General features: G+C 37.6%; 1 protein-coding gene across 2 annotated transcripts in view; it reads left to right on the top strand.

Moving 5' to 3' along the window:
• Positions 1 to 23,310, top strand: part of Gria3 (glutamate ionotropic receptor AMPA type subunit 3) — a 264,009-nt gene extending 240,699 nt beyond the window's left edge. The window contains exons 13-15 of one of the 2 annotated variants that reach the window (XM_026413620.2): positions 4,649 to 4,896; positions 20,406 to 20,520; positions 23,065 to 23,310. In XM_026413620.2, coding sequence (XP_026269405.1) covers positions 4,649 to 4,896; positions 20,406 to 20,520; positions 23,065 to 23,310 — 609 coding nt within the window. Of the gene's footprint in view, positions 1 to 4,648; positions 4,897 to 5,458; positions 5,574 to 20,405; positions 20,521 to 23,064 lie in introns of both variants that reach the window. The other variant, XM_026413621.2, reaches the window with a different exon arrangement.
• Positions 23,311 to 23,939: the final 629 nt, after the last annotated feature.

Raw genomic sequence — 23,939 nt, 5'->3', positions numbered from 1 at the left:
CACCCTTAACCACAGCACTATTACTTTACCTTGTGCTTACATTGGTCTACAGAAGAATACTTTTAGCACTAGAGAGCCACTGTTTGCACGATGACTAGAAACAACCAACACCATTGCATTGCAAAGAGATAATGAGTGTTGGACCAAGTGACTTACTCAGCACTTGCTTCCATGCACCAGACTAAGAGGGCCTAAGATTCAAATTTTCACCACTACAAAAAGAAAAATTTCTCTATATTTTTAACTTTCTTGATTCATTACAAATAGTTGGAATTACAACTGTTGACTTCCTTAATTTTATCTTCCTTTAGGGAATGATCTGTTTCTCCTTCAATCATGCATTTCTCTTTTGATTTCATTTGCTAATTATCTGTCAGTTCTATGAGAATTTCTCATAACCTCTCTGCATAACTGTGTTTGTTCCTTCTTTGATACAAAGTGGTGCTCTGTGGGATAAAAGAATAAAATCATAGCAAGTTGGAGAAAAATGAACTTGTTATTACACATCCTGCTCATAATTTTCTAAATTTCTCCCAGATGATTGAACTAAGATTCAATCCCTTTTATTGCTTTTGATATTTCAGGCAAAATAAGACAGATGATAAAAAAAGAAAGAAAATTCTAGTGATTTTTTTCCCTTTATTTTGTTCTGAATGTTATACTGTCACTTAAATACTAGTTAGGAAGATAAACGTTTCAGCTTAATTTTTTTCACTTATGAGTCATTTCTTTTTCCCCTTTCTCACCTCCTTCAGAATTCAGTTATCAACCAGGGCCCAATCATTTCTGCCACTAAGTAATTTGTCATTCACTGTGTTCATTAATATCTGCTGCATGTACACCACACACATTTAAAGTGCCCACTTTAAGCACTGTCATTTATTCTCCCAGAAATGCATCATTACCTAAAGGAATAAACCTTTTAACCTGTATCAGCAATCAAAGAGCTCAAGTAAATGATGAAGTAAATGAGTCCAAATTATACTACACTTGGATCAGAATTCATGGATCCCTTTGCCCCTGCCTTAGAAATTTCTCTTTGGAATCAATGACCTACTTGCAAATAGTGTTAGAGACAAATTGGTCAGAAACCTCCTCCTCTCCACCCCACCTTGTACTCCAGTCTTAGTAAGCCAAGATGAAGAATATAAAGTACCTCTCTATAAGTACACAAAAATACTGTATTATATATAATGACAAAAAAATACTGGAACTGATCTGAGTCCCTCAAAGGGGGATTGGGTAAATAAAGTATTGTGTATCCATAGATTGAAGTGCTATAATGACCATTACAAAGGGAATATGTTTTCTCTAATAAAAGAATAAGGAGGTACAAGGGAATGATAAAGGATGAATTAGAATAGTAGTTCCTTTTGGTGAGTGGGGAGTACGCAACTAGGGAGGAGAAGATAAATTTCAATGAACTTCATAATGTTCAATTTCTTAAGCTTTCTGGCAGGTACACAGGAATTTTTACATTATTTTTATATTTCCTTTATGTCTGAATTATTTGCTTTTACTTCTTTGGGCAATAGACTAGGAAACTCTTGTTGAAATAAAGTCATTGACAATTTATTTCATTATGTGTCAGATGAGGAAAATTTATGGTATAAGCATAAATGTCTATGGGTGAGATTTCATTATTTGCTTATTCACACTTTGATTATTATGGTCTATAAAGGGAATAGTTATTGGTTTGGGCATCAGATGCAGGTAAAGTAGGATTTTAAAAGACGATTGCAAAGCATACATCCTGGTTGGTTTATTGGATGACTGGACCCAATGACCTATGGGAAAACTTCAGTTCTATAATTCTACAGTACTAGAAAGCAAGCGCTGGTAGCCATTTCTAACCAACCTTCTGATACCTTCGACCAGCAATCTGGCTGTCACACTAATCAACCCTAAGCTTTAGTTATTAAGTAAACATATCTTTAGGGGCTACTATGTATCAGGCATTTTGCTGGCTGCCAAGTGGGTACCAAGATGAATAGGGCATGAACTTTGTCTTCAGGAAATGCTCAAGTAACAAAGGAAAGGCAGATACATACACAATTCATATTAACACAATGTGAGAAGTTCTATAGCAAAGGTATGAGCAACGTGCTTTGGCAGAACAACCAAGAAAGCACTTCTGTGGGAGCAGCAGAGAGTCCGGAAGGATTTCACAGAATTTGTGACATTTGCTCTGGATCTTGTAGGATGAATAAAGCAATTCAGGCAGAAGCAAAACCATAATCAAAGGCATAAGACATGAAAGTATGTGGCTTATTTCAGTAAACAGTGAGCAGTCCAGTGTGACTGGAGTACAGAAGAGCATCCAACATCCTAAGCACTCTTGAATATAATTCAGAGGAGTTTGGATATTATCCTGCAGGTATTAGGGAACTATCAGAAGATTTGTAAGAAGGAAGTAACATGAGCATATTTGCATTTTGGAAGAATCACTGGAGGATAAATTGAATAGAGAAATTAAGCAAAGAGACTGCCAGTCAGGAGACTATAATAGAGTCCAGACCAAAACAAGTGATGAGAGTCTGACCAAGGGAGGGCAATGATCATGAGAACAGAAAGAAAAAGAAAAGATAGATTTTGCAGGCTTTTCTGTGCTAGAATAAGCATGGCATAATGAGAGAGCATGGGAAGAGTAAAACCAAACCTAGCTTGGATGGGCAGTGATTTGTTGGTATAATGTAGAAGGAGAGCCAGACTGTGTAAAGAAGAAAATAAGTTTGGATTGAAAGTGTTTAATCTGAAAGTGTCTATAGGTCCATTAGTTGGAGATATCTGTCAGCAAGACTTGTTTGCTCTTTCCCCAAAGCATATATTGAATCCAGTCTCTTTTTTTCCACTTCCATTGCTCCCACCCCAGTCCAAGTCACAGACATTTTATCCCCTGGACTATTAGAACAACCTCCAAACTAATCTCCTTGCATCCACTCTGGCCCACCTTATAGTCTATTCTCCATACATCAGAGCAATCCTTTAAAACTTTATATCAGACCCTATCACACACTTCCTCAAATATCTTCCATTAGTTTCTTATCACATGTAGAATAAATCCAAACTTTTTATCATGACCTATAATAGACCCTACAAAATCTGATCTCTGATTATCTTTCTAAGCTCATTTCCTACCACTCTCCCTTTGGTTCATTCAGCTTCAGACCTACTAGCTTTTTGCTGTACTTTATGCAAACCAAGCATGTTCCCTCCTCAGTGAACAGATTCAGTGACTCATTGAGGGCCTCAGTGAGAGTCTGATTGCCATAATGCTTAATTTTCATAGGGATAGCTCTGGGTGTTCCAGCCCCCTGGAATCCTTTGGACCAGTCCAAGCAAGCCTCAAGAAAAATGCAATGCATCTGGCCAAAGTTCAAAGGAGAGCAACTAAATAACTAATCAAACAGTTGAGATATATAGGAAACCTCATAGAAGGACACTTGAAAATATGGTATATGTTTGTAGGTTTTGCCATGCTATCTCACCTTTTGTCAAATATCTTAGAATTTTCCTGCAGGGTTTGCATTCCGTAACACCTAGCTCCCAACTCAATTGGGAGTTTTGGGGTCATTATGATTGTTCTTTCTTTAATTTTCCAGGATGAGTAACAGAACTAGAGACACATCAAGCATTTAATATGTGTGTTAAAGACCATTTGAATTGCAATGAAATTTAATAGGATGAAATTCAAAATTCAAGAAGGTACAGATGAGGGAGACTTGGTTTGATCAAAAAGCATAGTTTTGGTTTGTCCTCAACCTGAATTGAGAGAAGAATTCTATTCACTCTATAATATTTTTCACACCTCCAGTAGAGTGTTTGTCTATAACAGATGCTAATAAATATTTGTTGTATGAATGAATGAATGACTAAACACATTAGTGCAAACTCAGGCAACATTGATAGAAAATAATGCTCCAATAACAAGAAGTGGGTTTTTTTAAAAAAAATCTATTATGGTCACACACCTGGGGATACCATAGATGTGAGAGTTCTGCAAACAGCATCAGTCAGTGGAGTTTCTAATCAAGAGATGAAGAAGAGACATAATAAAAGCTTTGCAATAACTGAAGGATCACAGTGCAAAGGGATGTATAGAACTACTTCACATAGCTCTAGCAGCAGTGCTAAAAGGTGGAGGTTATAGAGAAACAAAGATCAGCTAAGAATATGGAGTGCTTACTTGCAAAAATTGATATCCTGTGCTGGGATGGGCTAAAATGATTTTACACTCTTCCATAACATTTTTCAGGCAACTAAGGATTACATAGGAGATAGCGGGGTGTCGTGGGGAAAGATTTCTTCATTGAGAGGAAGATTGAAATCACGAAGTGTTTTTCAAACCAGATTGTAACCAATTAGTGGGGTCATGAAATCAATTCAGTGGATCATGACCAGCATTTTTCAAAGTGAATTAGAATAGAAAATATCAGAGGACATCACACGTTGTAAGAGGGGGGGAAGTATTTTGAGAAACCTGTTTTAGAAAGGCATTGACATATGTCTGAAAGTGTCTGCTAGGTTGCAGTGGAACACATTTTTCTTACTGTGGACTGCAATCAAAAATGTTTGACAACTCCTGCAGTAAAGCCTCTCCCAGATTTTTTATCTGACAGTTTGAAGAACTCTTATGTCTTTGTTACAGAGATCCAAAATTGCTGTGTACGAGAAAATGTGGTCTTACATGAAATCGGCAGAGCCATCTGTGTTTACCAAAACAACAGCAGATGGGGTGGCCCGAGTGCGGAAGTCCAAGGGAAAGTTCGCCTTTCTGCTGGAGTCAACCATGAATGAGTACATTGAGCAGAGAAAACCGTGCGACACGATGAAAGTTGGTGGAAATCTGGATTCCAAAGGCTATGGTGTGGCAACCCCTAAAGGCTCAGCATTAAGGTGGGTGGAATAATATAACAATATCCGTGTTGTTATAGTATTCCACCTACCCTGATGCATTTTGTTGTCATTTTCTTTCTTGTGGATTTTGAGGTAACTTTTAAAAGTTTAAAATCTACAATATTCCATGGAGTTAAATAAGACGGTAAATTATGGTTTCATCTATTTAATGCATCCATTTTTTTAATGTTCTCTCTCTGTGTTGTCCTCTCTGACTGTTTGTTGCTGTTTTAATTTTACAGTTCAACGGCTTTTTCAATTTAAATGGTAAAAGCCAAGTTATGGTGCCATATGTGACGAATGTTAATTGCATGGATGTGGTGTTCTTGTTACTTTTTTTCTCAAAGACAATTTCCCCATCCCGCACACTTCAGTTTTGAGCAAATGTTATCCTCCATGCCACCTTCCAATATTTAACCCTGTATTTGCTGTACAGACATTTTTATAGCTCCACGTTCTGTGAAATTTAGCCAATTTGTCCTCTTGTGCTCCTTTTTTTATACGTTAACGATTTCCTAAGCATTTGTGCATTTTCTTACAAGTTATGTTTTATCGTTTCAAGAAATGCTGTTAACCTGGCAGTATTAAAACTGAATGAGCAAGGCCTCTTGGACAAATTGAAAAACAAATGGTGGTACGACAAAGGAGAGTGCGGCAGCGGGGGCGGTGACTCCAAGGTCAGCCTCAATGTCACCACAACCGGGTACCCTTAGTGACGAGTAATCGGCAAGACTGTTATTTTATTATTGAGGAGAGAGCACAAGACTCACACATAAAGTGGAATGACCAGGTTATTCCCCTGCCTGGCAGCTTTGGGAATCAAAAAGACTTTAGGGCACTGCCCATATTTTTGATCTAACTTGGGTCCCTTCTTAAACTCCCAGACAGATGCTCCCTGTCCACCCCCCTCCCTCCCCTCACACACCAGGCTAGTTGCCTTATGAAGGCCATGATATGGGTTTCAATGCCCTAGGCTTTCAAGAGTCCAAGGCTTTCCTATTATACTGTTCCCACCTGCCTCCGTTTGAGTGATGTGAGAAATCAGATTCATCTACTGAAAAGTCAGGTTATAGTATTTTTTTCCCCCTAGGATGTGATGGTTGCACACAAGTTGGTTGATTGAGTAGGGGTGACTTCTTCAATTATGTGTATGAGTGGTGAAATGTTGTTCTCTGTATGTAATGGCCCATTTAAGCAGGCCCCACTTAACTTGAAAACCAAAGAACTAGACAGGTTTCAAGTTAAATGGGGTCTTTCTTCAATAGGTCATCACATATAGAGACTTTGCCAAGTTATTTTGTGTATTTAAACAAGTGCGTCGCCTGTGGTACTATTTGTGTGTGAATCCTTGATTTGGCTTCTCTTTAGCCATGTTCTTGGTTCAGGTAGGTCTAATTGTTATCCAGGCTGCCACCATGAGAAAACCCATCTTACTTGGCATTCCTTTGGTTCCTAACACTCTTCGGGGCTAAAATGAATCATCCAAGCAACATGAAATAGGGGCTCACTCAGAAGTCAAGATACCAAGTCATGGAAAGACACACTGGGTAAGTACAGGAGAGGACCTGAAAACAGAATCCTCCGTGGCCCAAGGGGCATAAGAATTATATTGAAGCATGTGAGATCAGCTCTTATAACAACCAAGATACCATGGGCATCTTAAGGTGAAGAACAGTGTTTCCCAACCACAAAGCAACAGACAGGCAAGCCAAAACTTTTCTCCTTCAGAGACAATGGCTGTACCTCTGCTCCTCTCTTTCCCTCTCCAACCCTCAGGATCCAAGCGGAAAAGTTAGTTTGCCAGTCTGCAGTGTGATATGGGTTTGGAAACACTGATCCAGAGTACTTGCAAAGAAATAAATTTTAAAAGCAATCAACTTCAGTTAATAATCTCACCAGGCATTGACAAGGTCTTTTACTGTAAAACCTTGATTAACGAGAACTCTCCTCACCAGTGTCCCAACTAACTGAATTGCACCCCCCTCAGAACTTCACATTGATGAGAAAACCTCAGTAGTACCAAAAAAAAAAAAGAAGACCTCAAGGAATTAATTTTTTTTAATCACTTGCCAAGAGATAACCTGTCATTAGGTCACATTCAGCTCTTTCTCCTATAACGTCTCTCCATCTGGATTGACCCTCAAACATTAAAGGCTGCTTCTCTGAGGCAAGAAAGCGGAAACAAGCATTTTAAGAAAACATGCTATTAGCCAAGAATGAAACAAAATGAGTATTCTTATTGAAAATCCCACTCATCCCATATGGATTCCAATTAATCAAGGTTTTACTGTGTGTCAAAAAATACAGTAACTTCCTGTCCCACCAATGTGAACTGATGACACTGACAATTTAGCCAAGCTTTTGATTCATTTGATTTTTACAATGGCTAACCCGATGTCCAAAGTATTTAGCACCTTCTTCCTGGTCTTTTTCTCATGTTATTAGCAGGCCACGGAGAACTTAATTGTATCATTGAAGTGAGCTGCAGAAAGAAAATTGAGCTGGATTGGATACATTGCTCTCATGAATTCATCATTCTTACTCAGCATGGTTAAAAAAGGAGCCATGGACTCTCAAGATGACTCTAAACAATCCACATGATGCCAAGTGCCCAGAAGCTTTCAAATAACCAAATGTTTGATATAATAGAAACAAAAAATCTGCACATATTTGGCTGAATTTTTACTTTTCACCATATGTTTTGGTATTGTGAAGACCTCAAAACTTTAGACCAACTATTTCCTAATTACAACCAACAATCAAGCTCTTTTTTTTTCCTCAGTTAGTATTGCTGCAAAGTTTATCAAGTAACTTTATTGCCAGTTCACAATTTCCAGATTATCTGAATTTCAATATGTAAATAGAAAATATTTCAGCAGATCATGTTTCCAACTTCTTTGATCATAGTCCTATCTACCAACCATCTTTCAAATAACTTTTCTTGGTCATTCCTTCAGTCAACCTTTCGATATAAATCAATCCCTTTCTCAACTGTGGATAACAGTGCTGCATTTCCATAATTGTTTATTCCATTTCTGGATTATAGAGGAGCTTGTCTTTATCTTCTTCCTTATTGCTATCTGCTGTTTTCTGAGAGTGAGCAAGAGAAGGAGCAAAAAATGAATCTGAGTCCACTTTACCATTACTTAGTGGTGTTGCTAAACACGAATCAATGGAGAATGAGAGAAAAATGGCAGTGAAGTTCATCAATTTGGAGCTCTCTAATTAATAATTTTGGAATAAACTATACAGGGACCAGTCTAAAAGTTAACTTTATATTATTAGGGATGGGGACAAGGGAGGTTTATTAAATAAATGAAGAGTTTAGACAATATTGTCAGTTGAATTTGTCCTTAAGAGAACAAACCCTTTGCAAACACTAGAAGCACTTATTAGATATAATCATAATCATTACAAATCTATCTGCTAAAATAGTTCTCACAAGGACCTCCACTAAGGCAATGTCTTATAGTCAGTTTGAATTACAAAATAGACCTAAAGTAATAAAACTGTCGTTCTTCAGAACTATTTTGCAACTCATGACTTGCTTTACTCATTCAGAAAATCCTTCCCCTCTGTTATTGCAAATCAGTGAGGTTTTACTGCATTAGCAAAATGGCTTGAGAATTATACTTAGTTATTGTATCTTATCCCCAGTTAATGTGACAATTGACTGTTGAATGTACTGTCATTTCATACAGAAAGTGAGATCCAGAGATGGTGGTGACTTTGAGAAGGTCACACAGGTAATGCTGTCACAAACGTCTGCTGAATTCCAGGGTCACCTCTTGTGATATTATTGCAGACAGCAATTTATTGCATCTACCTACCCAATGAGCAATGTGAATCTGATTGCATGTGAAATGTTTCCATAAGAATCAGGTTCATTCTCAACAAGCTTGGTTACTAGGCAAATGGCATATTTAAGCCATTCCAGCACTCAGTACTGATTACTAAAAATGACAATAATCACAAAGCCTGACATTTATAAGTGCTTTTACTTTTTCAAAAACACTTTCACACCTATTATCTCTGAAACCAGGAGGAGAAGAAATACCTGTATTACTTATCTCTCAGTCTCTGCTCCTGCAACCTTTAAATAATGATGAATGGGCAATTATGTTAAATTGTTGACTTTGTTCCTCTCAGGCATGAGCTATTATACATTCTGAGCCTATTCTAGAAAAGTTACCCTACTAGCAAAAGAACCAGCAACTTTCCAAGCTGCTGTAAATGTGCAAGTACTTAAAATAATGCAACAATAATTTATTTATTTTATTTTTTCTGAATACAAGAAGTTAAGAACAAGGTCAGTGACTAGGGCAGCCCTTGAACCAGACCCACAGACTAGAACCAAAACATGGCTTAGATTTACCAACTTCTCAAACGTGGGCTAATAAGGCCTAAACAAAGCAGACTTGATCCTTCCTTAATGGACTATAAATGTATAGCAAAGATCATGGAAATTAGAGCTGTGATTTGGGAATTTTTAACCTGCAAATTACCCTTTTGTGTTAGTGCCTTATTCCAACATGTGTGCAAAAGCAGTAATTAAGAGCCAGTGGTCATTTCAGCGATAAACACACATCACCAGAGGTTTGTGACAGAGCAAGTGAAAGTCTGTCACTGCAAATCAAAGAAGAATGGGGATTTAGCTGGGAATTACCATATAGGTATATCAGCCTCCTTCCATAGCTATCTGTTGCTTCAAACTCCCACATTCTTCTGGTCCCTCCATCTACTCATATTCATTGCCTTACTCTCAGGAAAGGGTGCCAGTTTGGCTTTCCCATCTAGTTTAACCCTACTAAAGGGAGAAGGATGTATGAAACAAGCTATTTGTGACTGGGGTGACAAGTTGTTGTCTTATCCTACCTCACCCTAGATTTGTACCTGGCTTTAGTTTACCAGGGATTTAAATAGACTCCCAGTGCCATATTTTCCAAGGTGAAAAATAGCACATATTGTGTGCTTTGTGGAACAATAAAACAGAATGTTTAAATGAGACCATTCTGAACCCATTGAGTGCAATGAGAATTGTACAGTACATGGATTTCTTAACTTGTAAGGCATATGGGGAAAAGAGGGACAAGGAAGGGCTACGCCATTAAACCTCCATTATTTAAATAAATTGTAGGACATCATTAGGACTTACAGAATATTGATATAGAAATGCAGTTAAAATATATAGGAACTAGAAGAAACTAACCAATGTGCATCACCCACATTGGAGAAAAAAACTTAGGGACTTTGTTTTAATAGATTTGAAAATTGCCTGCAATTAAAATTAGATGTTTCTTTTCATGTGGGTGCTTTTAAAGTACCTAAAAAAGTTTGTTCTCTTAAGAAATTCAAACATGCTCCTCCTCCCTATCCCTAGCAATCTTCTTTTAATTCCATGCATTTGCTTTTAGCAATTCATCTATGCAAAGACAGTAAAATGTGACAATTTGACATAGCCTATTTTCAAATTCCCTCAGCTTCTTAGTCAGTGGTACATAGATGAATAATGTTGTGACCATATTTCCCATATGTACAAATGAGATCTTCAGTTTTGTGTGTATTTCATCTTCTTCCTTTTCTTCCTCTTCCTCTTCTTCTTTGTATGTCTGCAATTCTCCTCTACTGTGCCACCATCTCTTAATCACTTCTCTTCCACACCCAGAACAGTCTGACACTCTTGGGCCTTAGGTAATGGATATGAATCTGCATCTACATTTACCTACATAAAAAAATGGACCTTTTACTAGTAGGAGCCATTCCTAAAGATAGACATTTTGGACGCCCAAGATTAAGGTGGATCCCAATGACTCTTTATTGACACTGTTATGTGCATAGGCAAGAATCATTACAGCTCGATGGCACTTCCTGGTCTTAGCAGATGTTCCTGTGAATCCCCAAGACTCTGGTTTGGGATCGAGGAGTAGGGTGAGTATATTATGCTCTTCGTTGGTTTGCATGTTTCTGTGCTGGTACTACCTCCTGGAAGTATGAAGAACCTGACAGTTTTATTTCCTGATAGTGATTAAATTTGCTGCTTGAACTTGCTAGGTCTTCCTCCCAAGAACAAATCCTCACGTTCTCTCAAATGGCTGCTCCAAGCAAGGAACTTGTTGCCTTGAGAACTGAACAATTCCAGTGGCTGCCAAAACCATTGATTTTGCCAAATGGTGTTAAAGGATAAATTCTTCCACCGGGAAAAAAAATGTAATCCAGAAAGAAAAGATTTTTTAATTATTCCATTCTGTGAATTTTAAAAATTGACTTTGTGGCCTTAACATGATTTCTGTGATTAGGACATAATTGTTTGCCTTTGGTGATATCATGATAACATGAATGTGTTTCTTATTGACAAATAATGAGCAAATGCCCAACATCAGAACTACAGAAAGAGCAGCAGGAGTGAAAAGCCTGAAGGTAAGAATGCTGTTACACAATTGCCAAAAGGAAAGACATGGTTGCAGTGGCAAAGATTGAAATGGTATATTTCTATGCCCTTCCTGCCCCTTGAAGACCAAAGTATTTGGTTTCCTTTCATTTGGAGAGGTTATAGAACCATTGTCTGAAAGGTAGGATAGACACGGAAAAGAAACATGAAGATTTGATTTAACTGAAATACATTTTGTTAGAGTGGGAGTTGGGGTTGGTGGAGCAGGGTGGGGGAAATGTCTTTTATGGAGAACAATTGAAATCTATTCTCTTTTGACATTTTAGAGAGCGGTATAGCATTTGGCCCTTGGCACATGAGGCTAATACCCATTGATCAGAGATGGCAAAAGTGTGGTCCCAGTGCTAGATTAACAGTTTTGCTTAATTTCATCTGGCACTGAAGCAAATATTTCTCAAAATATAGACCTAAGGCAATAGCATACTTTACTCTTAAATATATATATATATATATATATATATATACACTATATATATGTATATGTACATATATATACACATACATACACATGCTATATATATACATACATATATATACATATATATATACATATACATAGTAAGACTGCTAATGTATCCTGTCTAGCATCACTGCTGGAAATGTAGATGTGACGTGTGGATGCTAGAATGTGTGCTAGAAGAGGGTGGTGTGTACCTTGGCATGGCAACCAGTAGCTGGCTTTCAGATCCGATATATAGACACCATTTGTTGTAATCTATGTTTGAGTATAAGCTAAGACTGATTATTTTTCTATGATTCCTGGAAAAAATGGCTATTAGAGAAAAAAAGAGGATGATGGCACCCATTGGACTGAACTGTCAATGCATATTTTGCCTAGAATCAGGGAAATAAGCTAGATGTCTTCAGAAACACTCATCATTTGAGTTCCTTGTAAACTCAAATGATGCTTGCATATAACATCAGAAGTTAAAATCTGAGGTCTAATGACCTACATGTCTTCAGAAACATTCATCATCTGAGTTTCTGTCTTCTCTTGGTGCCATTGGAAGGAACTATTCTTAAGAAAATACGCTTATGCATAATAAAACCCAACCAAAGTTGATAATTTGAATATTTAATGTATGTTAAAATAGAATTTTCAAGTGAATCATACTAATTATATACTTGGAAAAATATCTGTGGACATATTTTAACCAAAACTAGATTCTCCAGCTTAGTATCTTTACTGGACCCCTTGTCTTTGTCAGGGACAAATTGGTAAGAAGTCTTCCCAGACAAATTAATGATGTGATGTGAAATAGTCTACAACTGATAATGGTTTTGGATTCCTATTCTATAAGAGTAAGTTGAACAGAGGTCTAATTTGGCAAAAAAAAAAAAAATCCTTCAGGGAAATTCATAGTATGTGGAATCAACGGTTCTATTTCTTTGAATTTGAGAGGTTATCATTTGGAAATGCCTCTGGCTTCACCCACATGTCTCAAAAGTTGCTTCTGGGAATGCTGTGTTAGCCCAAATGCTCTTCAATAGGTTTCCATCACTAGCATTGTTAGGCCCTTAGTAAAATGACTCACAGCTTTCAACTCCTAATGTTATATGCATGCATTATTGAATTTGCTCTTTGCACTTATATTAAATTATGATCCCATTAGCAAGGAGTTAAATAGGTTTGAGCTACATTTGTGAACTACATGGTTATAAATACTCTCTCAGCAGTGACTTTTAGCAGCCTAGCACTACATAACTCTGCAAATCATTGTAACTGCCCCTGTGGAATTAGGGTTACTTGGGTGGCCAGAGTCCAGTAATGCCAGCAGTCATGTGTGCACATGATCCCAGGTTGTGGAGAAAGTTCAGGGTGATCCAAGGGTAGAAAGATTGAAATGACTTAAACCTTCATTCTCTTGAAATCCTCCATGAAGGAAACCCTGTGAAAAGACATGGGTAGAGATTTCTTAAAAGGGTTCCAGACACTTTTGAACTGTCATAGCCTCTAACAGCTGCTATATAGAGAAATAAATCCCTTCACTACCCATACCCAAGTTAACCTACAAAAGAGAATTAGTAAATCCTATTATTCAGCAATGATTCTTCTTTTGCTTGATCATGAAGTGGCTGCAACTACGTAAAACAAGACCAACCTAGGCAGGGATGTCTATGCCTGCCCACATATGCCTGTATATCCTGAATAATACTAGGACTTCTCCATGAAAGATAAGTTATTAAAAATGATGACTTGTCACTAGTGATTAAGAAAGGCAGCTTGTCATCATGAAATCCTGAAATATCTTCTGGAAGAAAAAAAAAAAGGTCAGAAAAAGTGAGGATGACCATTCTTCCACCACTGATATTTCTGAAGTCATTCATAAAAACCCTACATACCAAGAAGCAAGCATTAGTAAGTTAGAGCTTTAGATAAGGGGTACATGGGGGAAGGGATTCCCACTCAGGCTGTGATCAGTTTCCATTTTCATCATCCAGATACTGTGTTGTCAGAGCAAGTTTCTAATTAAGGGTGCAAATGTACTATTCATGCTCATATATTTCTTCTACTTCTCTGTGATCGTGTCTTTATAACCTACATACTGCACATGTATGTATCCCTCCAGAGGGTATCATTGAAATCTTCCATATCATTAATTGGGCATTTGCTCTAAAGTATCCCTGCTCAGAAAGGAAACTGAGGCCATTTAAAGTAGAATATATCCCACAGTCTCTCAAGTGGATAATCCTACTATACCTGGGTTCCTATACTTTTCAGTTTCAAAGCCATATCTATTGTATAACTTCCTCTCTCAACCCTTCCAGGATCACCAGATTATTTGGAGAAATCAACTTGGTAATTATTCACAAGACCCAGTTTTCATCCTTCCCACCCCCAGTTCAACACTCTCACATCATCCCGTCAGAGTTTCTTTGTCCACAATAAGGAATCCAAAATGGATCTAAGCTACTTTATTTACTACCTTAAAGTATTTTCTGAAATCAAAATTTCAAAATAAATTGGGCAGTTCCTTTGAAATATCTCAAAAGTCTTATTTACTTTTTAAATAAATAACATATTTCACAGAAAAAAATGATGTTCTTATCCTAAAGCTGTCTTCATATGTAAGGTTTATCATCACTAAAATAACACTGATTCTTTGCAGTGGCTGGTTGCTACATCCCAGCAACTGAGCCTGGAATCTAGACAACCAACATCTGGGGTGGCTTGATGCCTTGGGCTGTGAGCACAATCCTCTGCAGCTGAGTTATTGCCAGGTGTGAGTGACAGAGATAAGCAGAAAGTTATATCATCCAATAATCTTTTCTTCAAAAATAGAACTCCTTATCAAAGCATTATGAATTACAGTGTTGCCCCTACATATAAAAAATAAATAAATAGATGTCACTCCCATGACTCTTCTCCACTCAGGAATCAACATCCTGACACAAGTTAGCATTACTTTCATATACTTCTAAATGACTATCTAATTCACATTTGCTTGTGCCCGCTCCATCTGATTAGTAATGATTTATATGACTTACATGCCATAAAACATTTTTTCTTAGGGGAACTTAATATTATTTCTCCAACATCTGACATTTTTTTAAACAAAATACAATGCAGAGTTGTAGTTTGTAAACAGTCACTCATTGCTTCATTTCCCACTTTTTAGGAAGTTTTTGTTTTAATTTATTTCAACAGAGTATGTTGCTCAAACTTAAAGATGTGAGATTCTCATGGTGGAATTTCATATATCGATGAGGAGAACATTTTTGGGCAAAGTGACATTCCCAGACCCCCTGAAATGATATTATAAAGCCCTGCCACTTTCTCCCCTAAGGTTGTTGACCTGTGTCTTTGTCTTAGGAGGGCTGTACACAGCAAAGTTCATAGCAAGCCCTTCAGAGGGAGAATGCTTGACTAATTTCCATGATAGGAATCTGACCTACTTTGTTTAATTCTTTCTGTTCTCTATTGAGTGAATACAATAAATATTTCTGAATTATAATTCTCTCAGGTACCAGTTAAGGGCCTGCAGTAATTGCTCAAAACATTACCCTGGAGACACATTGCTGCATCACAGTAAAAGGCCCCAGTTGCAAAATATGCCCTTGTGAGGTTGATAGTTATTTGGAGAATGGTGGTCCCTGAAGGAAAAAAAAAATCATTAGGAACATTCAGAAAAGCAAAAATAAGGAGGGCTGTTACTACCCTTTTTTGTGTTCCATTGGTGAATGCACAGTACCGAGTTCAGTGTATACTAATTTGCCTTGTGGCCTGCCCCATAATTTGCTGTAGAGGCTTGAGCAGATTGATTAATCTATTTGTGACTCAGTTTCTTTACATACAAAGGGGGGACCAAAAATCTGCCTCCTTCTTGGCAAGATTATTAAACTTGACTATAATAATTATATGATAACTATGAGAAGTTACCAGATTGGGAAAAATAAAAAGCTAAAAGAGAGCTATCAATTTAACAGTTATTTACTGAGAAAAGCATCCTAAATGAGGATATAGATGCATAAGCCATGATCCCTGCCCTTGAGAAGTACATGGTATAGAGGGACTCACAAGATATGGACATAAATAATGAGGCAAGGTAGAGAATGATGGAAGGAAGAGAAAATATTGGAGTGAGAGACAAAAATGGCTTCCTGGAGAAAATAACATTTTAAATGACCAAATGTCCACCAAACTCCCTCTTCTTCAAAATATCAATGTGTGTGTGTGTGTGTGTGTGTGTGCGCGCGCGCGTGTGCACGCGCACGTTCATGCATGTGAATTGGGGAAAGGATGTCAGTACATTGGGTTGATTTGGGTTGGACTAGGTAATGCAATCCAGTAAGATACAGTAAGAGAGAAAACAATGTAGATAAAAGCAGTTTTTCTGTACCTTCTTGGAAATTTAGTCTATCCCACAGTAACATGGAGTTCTAGGAGATTTGCCTTTTAAAGTACTTTCTTTTCTTGGCAGCTATCCTAACCTTGTTAAGTGGTATTATCTGTGATTTCTGATTACAGCTTTTATGCTCCTTAGCTGTGCTGCTGCTTGAAATGTTTGTTTTTCTCCCTCATTTTTATTTAGAAGTTCCTAAATGCACATTGGCTCCCTGCCAGATTTCATAAACCCTGTGATTTTTTCAATCAAAGACTAAACTTCTTAGGGTGTATCATTTGTCAGCATTCTCTCACATCCTGAGAGGAAATCTGGATGATTTAAGGCCAGGTTTCTCAGCCCCAGCATTAACGGCATTTGGGGACCTGATAATTCTTTGTTGTGGGTGCTATCCTATGCATTATAGGATGTTTAGCCACATCCCTGGCCTCTATTCACTGGATGCCTACAGCATTCCCCCACCCAGTTATGACAATAACAACAACAACAAAAAAAACCCTCCAGATAATGCCAAATGTCCTCTGAAGGACAGAAAACCTCCTAGGTAAAAACCATTGCTCTAAGGTAACGTCCATTGTAACTGTGGAGACCATGGGAGTAGACAGAAGCTACTAGCCATTCTGTGAAAGACACTGGATGACCTAAGGTAGGAATAGGTCATTTGTCAGAAGCAGGATGGTATTTTGCTAATATGCTAAGCCTGAATTTTAGTAAGACTATATAGTGGGCATCCTAGAATAGACTCCTGCACAGGAAAAGAGCCTGTGCTTCTCCAAAACTAATGCTTCTTAAACTTATTGTCCCGGGACCCCTTATACTCTTAAAAATTATTAGAAACACAAAAAGGTTTTTTTTTTCAGTGCTAGAGATAGAATCCAAAGATTTGAACATGCTAGGCAAGTACTCTACCACTAAGCTATCTTCCCAGTCCCCTCAAAAGAGTTTTGCTTATGTGTGTTATGTCATTAATATTTACACACCAAAAATTAACACTGAACAATTTTTAGAGAATGTACTCATTGATTCATTTAAAAATAATAAATCCAATAAATGTTAGCATAAATAATATACTTTTATGATACAATTCTATTTTTCCAGTCAAAAATAGTAAGGAGAGTGGTACTATCCTATACTTTTACAAATTTCTTTATTATCTGGCTCAATATAAAAGAATGGGATCCTCATTTATTTTTATTTACTCAATCTGCTGTGATTTTAAACATCATGTGGCTTCCAAGAAATTCCACTGTATGATATGAAGGTATAATAGTGAGAAGGGCAAACAATGTCTTAGTAGTATTGTAAAAAGTTTTGACTTCACAGGCTTTCTAAGGAAAGGATCCCCAAAGGACCCTGGGGATCCCCCCAGGGGACCATGGATCCCATTTTGGGAACCACTGCTCTAAACCAACATGCTATACATTTAACAATCTAGCTCACTTAATGGTTGACAAATGTCTTTAAAAACTAGGATTTTTATAGAGAGTAAAACCTCTCCATTGGACTACAGTGTGAGTACCTTTTATCAGACTTCAACTGCTCTGTTCCTAATACCAAATAGAGCAGCAGTTCTGAAGAAATTGAAAGAAGTTAATTCAACAACATGGGAGTTTAAAGGAGGACAGAGCCTGTTAAGGGCTTAGTCAGAGAGCAGTGAGAGGACACTGTGCCCTATGTAATTTAAAAAAAAAAAAAGAAGAAGAAACAGGAAAAAAAACAGAAAGGAGGAAGAAGGGGGGGAAGTGCTAAGGAGTCATATTGGCCAAATGATATTATTATATTGTGAGCATGTACATATATATAACAACAACTCCCACCATTGTGTTTAATGTGCCAAAAAAGTGAAAAAAAGTAAATATGAAAATAAATATATACACAGAAAAAGAAAAAAATCCATTAAAAAACAGAAACAAAAAAAGAAAGGAAAAAGAAGATGTTTTGTACTTTTTCTTGTGGTCCTAGTAGAGCTCAGGTCCCCTCTGTCACTGGAAAGCATTCCCCTGCATCCTGAGCCAGCTTTCACATTGCTGAGTCTCATGTCATTGGTTGGCTTTAAGGCACAGCATTAGGGGAGAAGTGGTAGTGATGAGATAATAAGTAATTAGTGAAGGAAGATAGAGAAGGGGGTCAGATGGTCAGGAGTAGAGAAGAAGGCACTACAACACTGATCTAAGGGCCATAGATGGCTTATCTGTCCTTTAAAACTTAAGACTTAATTTTCACTGCCAATAATCTGTGAAAGAGGCTCAAAGTTTTGAATACCTTTTATTGCTTTGTATTCCAAGTAACTCTGGTTAGATTTGAGGAACCCAGGATGTTGAGCATTGATTGAAGGAACTTGTATAAAGATATAAAAGGACCCCAATTTCCTTGTGAGATACCAAATGCAGATACTCTTACTGCCAGGCCCTGCATTAACTAAGAAAGTATCACCTCCCTGCCACCAAAGGTTTATAGTTTTTCAAATCTCAAGTACTCTGAAATTGCATATTACTTTAAAATAATGATACATGTCTTAGAATATCTCAAGATGAGATGGCCCCTCTGCTCTCAACAGCAAATGGGGAAGAAAGGAAATAGGTTTTGGAACTTGGTATAATAGAGGCCAGATGTTTGTGCCTGTAGGCAGTCTTGTCAGTAAATGGATATGTTTATGGGCCCAACTTATCCAAAATAAGCTAAGACACTTTAATGCATGTTCAGGGTTACATAAATTTGTCTGATTTTCTTCTTTTAAGCTAATTGACATTCAGACCAACATGTACTAGTATTGGCAATATTGTTCACATGAATCTGAACCCACTATAGTCTCATCATAGAATTATGCTATACTCCCTATGTAACACATTTTTGCCCAAGTTATTAGAGATTTTTCATTTAAAATTCAATAGCTCACAGGACACAGTGGTGCACATCTATAATCCCAGCAGCTTGGGAGGCTGAGGCAAGAGGATTGTGAGTGCAAGATCAGCCTCAGCAACTTAGCAAGGCCCTCAGCAACTCAGCCCAAGGTCCTGTCTCAAAATAAAATATAAAAAAGGACTGGGGATGTGGCTCAGTGGTTAAGCACCTCTGGGTTCAATCCCTGGTACCAAAAAAAAAAACTCAATAGCTCTAAGAAGAAGACAGGGTAAAGGTCGTTATTCCTATTTTACAGCTGAAAAAAAAAATCTCTGAAAGAGAAAAATCTTTCTTTTAGGACCTGTTGGGTTTTACGTATTTGCCCTGTGGCTCCCAATACAGTCCTTATACTTTAAGTAGTGAAGGACTGAGGAGCAGTTTCCTTGTCTCCTGGTCCTTTGTTGCTTCTCAGATGAGGGAGTCTTCTTTTAGTAGGAACTATTCCTCTACAGTGATACCAATAGGGGCATAGTCAGTTTGCCATTTTACATCATGCCATATTAATATTCCATCTTAAAACAATCTGGCCCACTGTCTGGTGATCTGTGTTGACCACAGTCATATGATCATAACAGATAGGCAGGCAGCAAATACTACAGAAACAGTCCATAGGCCAGTTCTTACATCATCGAAAATAATTCTCTTATGCAAAACTCAGAAGTCCATATCACACCTTTTAATACTAAAACCAATGTGTGCCTAAATTAGAATACAAGTTTGTGAAATAAGGACATGTATGTAGTACAGTTCTTTCTGGGATCATTGCACTGGGCAACAGATTTGTGTAACAAGAAACACAACAAGGCACATTATTTATGTAGGGTCTATCTTCTGTTCAGATTCATCCATTTGTCTCAGTTCACAATATGGAAATGCTTCCCTTTCTGGCCCCATCTCCTCTTCCAATCCTCCCATAAAACTTGCTTTCTGTCTGGAAGTACAACAAGACACCCGGTTAGATCAAACCTAACATGCCTCCGTCACAAAGCTACTGCAAGCTGCCGCTGACTATTGTCACTTGAGGGGAGACCCTCCTCACCACACACAGCCTATCTGAGGAGTGCCTTTTTTTCTATCCTCATTATTTAACAGTGTGTGCCGATTACTCAAAGCGATATGGGCAGGCCCTGGTAAATATAGCGTTGCTGTAGTGTTAACTTTTTATAAGGTAATGCTCAGGTTGCCTGCAGTGTCTAAAATTACTCTGTGGCCAGGGCCCCCTGCTTTATCGCTTTCTATAGTTTTAAAGTAGTTTGAAGCTTGAATAACATAAAATAACATAATATAATGTTATTTATGTTATTTCCCACGTGAAGAACGCCTGTAAACCTTGCAGTATTGAAACTCAGTGAACAAGGCATCTTAGACAAGCTGAAAAACAAATGGTGGTACGATAAGGGGGAATGTGGAGCCAAGGACTCCGGGAGTAAGGTCAGTCGCTGAAGGTCTTTTTGTACTGATTAGCAATCACATTTTGACCCACTGTTTATTTTCTATCCCCAAACGGCTTTCCTTCCCAACACACACTCCCTGACACAGTGGGACCCCTTTATAACACCAGCACTAAAGGAATAAGGCAAACACCAGCCTCAGAGACCTGCCACATAAAATCAATTGTTGGACTCTATAGAGCTGTTGTTATGATTAGGGAACTTGATCTGGCCCACTGTGTTTCCAAAGCTATAAAATAATGAGCTGTGTTATAAGGGGGTTTTACTGTATTTCACATTTGAGAGTTCAAAGAGAAAACAAGAACAACAACAACAACAACAAAAAAAAAAGATCCAGTTGTGACAGTACTTTTTCTTAACCTCTTACAGTGCCAGAGACTTTGTAGTTGTAAATACCTTTGGTTATTAATATATTACATCTGTCCCATATGAACAAATAACAGACTGGTCTCTGTAAACAGAATGATTAGCTCCCTCCAAGCTGCTGTTGTATTGAATTCAGCATCTATTTGGATCTTGAGTCTCATTAAGTCTGTCACACTTCTCTCTTCCAAAGGTGTCATTTGAATCTCTGTACGTAATACTTTTAAAATTTAGTCGCATGCTCCTGAAGGGTATACATTGTCAGGATAACATCACATTGATAAGCATGAAACACTCTTCCCCGCCTCCTTCCTGCCCCCCTTCGCTCCCCTAAGAAAGTTCTTTTTAGTTTCAGTTTTTGCCTTTTCCTTTTTTCAAACTAATATTGTGGTATCAGTTAATTCATTTCATGAAATGCCACTCATTTTCCCTGTGCAGTGAACCATTTTGCTACTGGTTTTCTATGTCCCACATCAGGGAATTCTGCAACTGTTGTGAAACTTATACACATGGAACTTAAAACTGTTCTTGTTGTCACAGCTTACATGGTTTATGTTAACAGACCTTTCCCCTACTTTAAATGACATATACATATATGAATATGACAGCAGAGGGAGGGGTACCAGAAACTAGTCCATTTCCTAATGGACTGTGAAACATCCTTGCAGATAGCCTCACCAGCCTCCTTAAGGAGATGACCCGTTGTTTTATAAGTAATAGAAATTCTTACTACCCACCTAGCTGCCATACATCCTAGAAGAGTAGCCATTTGCAAGGTTGTTGTGGACATGAGGCACCCCCACATCCCCTCCCTGAATGTGATTCAATTTCAAGTATCAGAAGGAAAAGACCATATTGTCTTTACATTTACTTATTTAAATATACCAGAAATAGCTGAACCATATTATTGAGGGTCAGCAATGGCCATCATCTGCTAGTGGTATCATCATTTAAATAAGATGCTCAAATTCACTGATGTAATAATTTAGATATTGCATTCAATTACATTCAGCAGCAAAATGGTTACATTCCCTCTAAAAAGACTACAAAATGCTATTTTATTTTATTTTTTTTCAAAGAAAGACTCCTGGCCCTTGGTGTGTCCTACCTCAAGGTAGGGCTCAAGACACCAACTTTTTCTTTCCATTATTTAGTAGTTCAGTTTTTGCTTTTTCATAGAGTTAGACAGCTTAGTCAGATTTGCAGTTTGACCTGAAAGTCACTGACCGGCTTCCTCAATTTTTCCCCCATGTTAAATAGAAAGCAGATAAGTGTAGTATTTTTTTTAAAAAATACTATCTATGTTCCCTGGAGTAAAAGTTAAAAAAAAATGAGCTCAATTTAACTAAAATCATCAGCCCCCTGGAAAGCTTTCTGATTCGTATAGAGCCAATCCAGGACCCAGTGGGTCCTCCTGACACTTCCCTTAAACTTCCAGGAATATCAAATGGAGCCAGTTCTTTGTGCTGTGTCCTTGTCCCCGCAACACAAAGACTTGCTGCCCTAATTTTGACTAGGATGACAACTCAGCAACCAATTCCCAAGAGGAGCAATTTCTCAGTCACTGGGGGAAAGAGGATGTTTAACCCTTTTTAAACAAACCCTCATGAAGTAACTTCCCTGACAAGAATATCAGGTACCACTAATATTCTCCCCTAGTATCTTAAAGACTAGCTATTGACAAAGTTTGTCACAGGGAGAACGAGGGAGAAAGGGGTGTTGCGGGGCAGAGAGAGGAAAGAGTGCTTCAAGTTCCCAAATGAAAAGAGTGTTACATATGTAGAGATTATGTCACAGCTCAACTCTGGAAAATGGTGTTTATTGAAGCCAGCAGAGGAATAAATTATGCTTGTGTTTACTCTTTTGCTCCCATGGCCAAGTGTTGTCTATAGTTGTTGAGCACCATTTTGAGGTACTAAGGGACTAAGGAATGAAAAGAAAAAGATATTTAGGTGAGACTCAAAATGGTAAACAGAAGCACAATCTACCATCTTGCTGGTTATTGTGAAACATTAGCCAGTTGCCAGAGTTGAGTCATTACACTTACATCAATGTTTAGTTATTTGACAATTTAGAAATATCCTATGCTGTTGTAATGTATGATAATGTCCCATTGCCTTTGCTTTTCCCAAGAACTAATCGTGTTGTTCATTTCTCTTAGGACAAGACCAGCGCTCTGAGCCTGAGCAATGTGGCAGGCGTTTTCTATATACTTGTCGGAGGTCTGGGGCTGGCCATGATGGTGGCTTTGATAGAATTCTGTTACAAATCTCGGGCAGAGTCCAAACGCATGAAACTCACAAAGAACACCCAAAACTTTAAGCCTGCTCCTGCCACCAACACTCAGAATTACGCTACATACAGAGAAGGCTACAACGTGTATGGAACAGAAAGTGTTAAGATATAGGGGTACGGTTAAGGTCTAGTAAACTAATTGGCTTTCCATTACTGTATGTGAAACCTTTATTTTTTTTCATTGTTTTTTACTTTGGTTTATTGTTTCAAGCTGTCTCTTCTTTGCAATCATTATATTTCTTTGCAAACTGTGCTTTCTTGTCAGGCAGTGATGCTTTTCTGATAGCATAGTTATAATTAAAGTACAATCTGTGACCAAAAAGGAAAAACATTCTCTAGAGCCAAACTGTTCAATAGAATCATATGTAAGCCACATATATGAAACACATGTATAATTTTTAAATTTTCTAAAAGTCATATTTTAAAAAGTAAAACAAGTGCAGCTAATTCCATTTAGGCCAATACATCTAAAATATTATCATTTCAATATGCTTATTAAACAAGAACATTAAAAATAAATGAGATTTTACATTCTTATTCATATTAATCTGGAAGATCTTGGGCATATTTTATACTTAGAGTATATCTCAACTCATACTAGTCATACATCAAATGTTCTATAGTCACATGTGGCTGGTGGCTGCCATGTTGGACAGTGCAACTCTAAGGAAAGCAGCTATTCTGGAAATTATGTTAAAATTAGGAATTTTAGCAAATTAGTATAGTGCTTCCATTAGGGAG

Source organism: Urocitellus parryii, chromosome X, assembly GCF_045843805.1.
Source record: "Urocitellus parryii isolate mUroPar1 chromosome X, mUroPar1.hap1, whole genome shotgun sequence".
Taxonomy (NCBI): Eukaryota; Metazoa; Chordata; class Mammalia; order Rodentia; family Sciuridae; genus Urocitellus; species Urocitellus parryii.
Note: the sequence above shows the minus strand (reverse complement) of the source record. Positions and strands in the feature narration are given on the sequence as shown.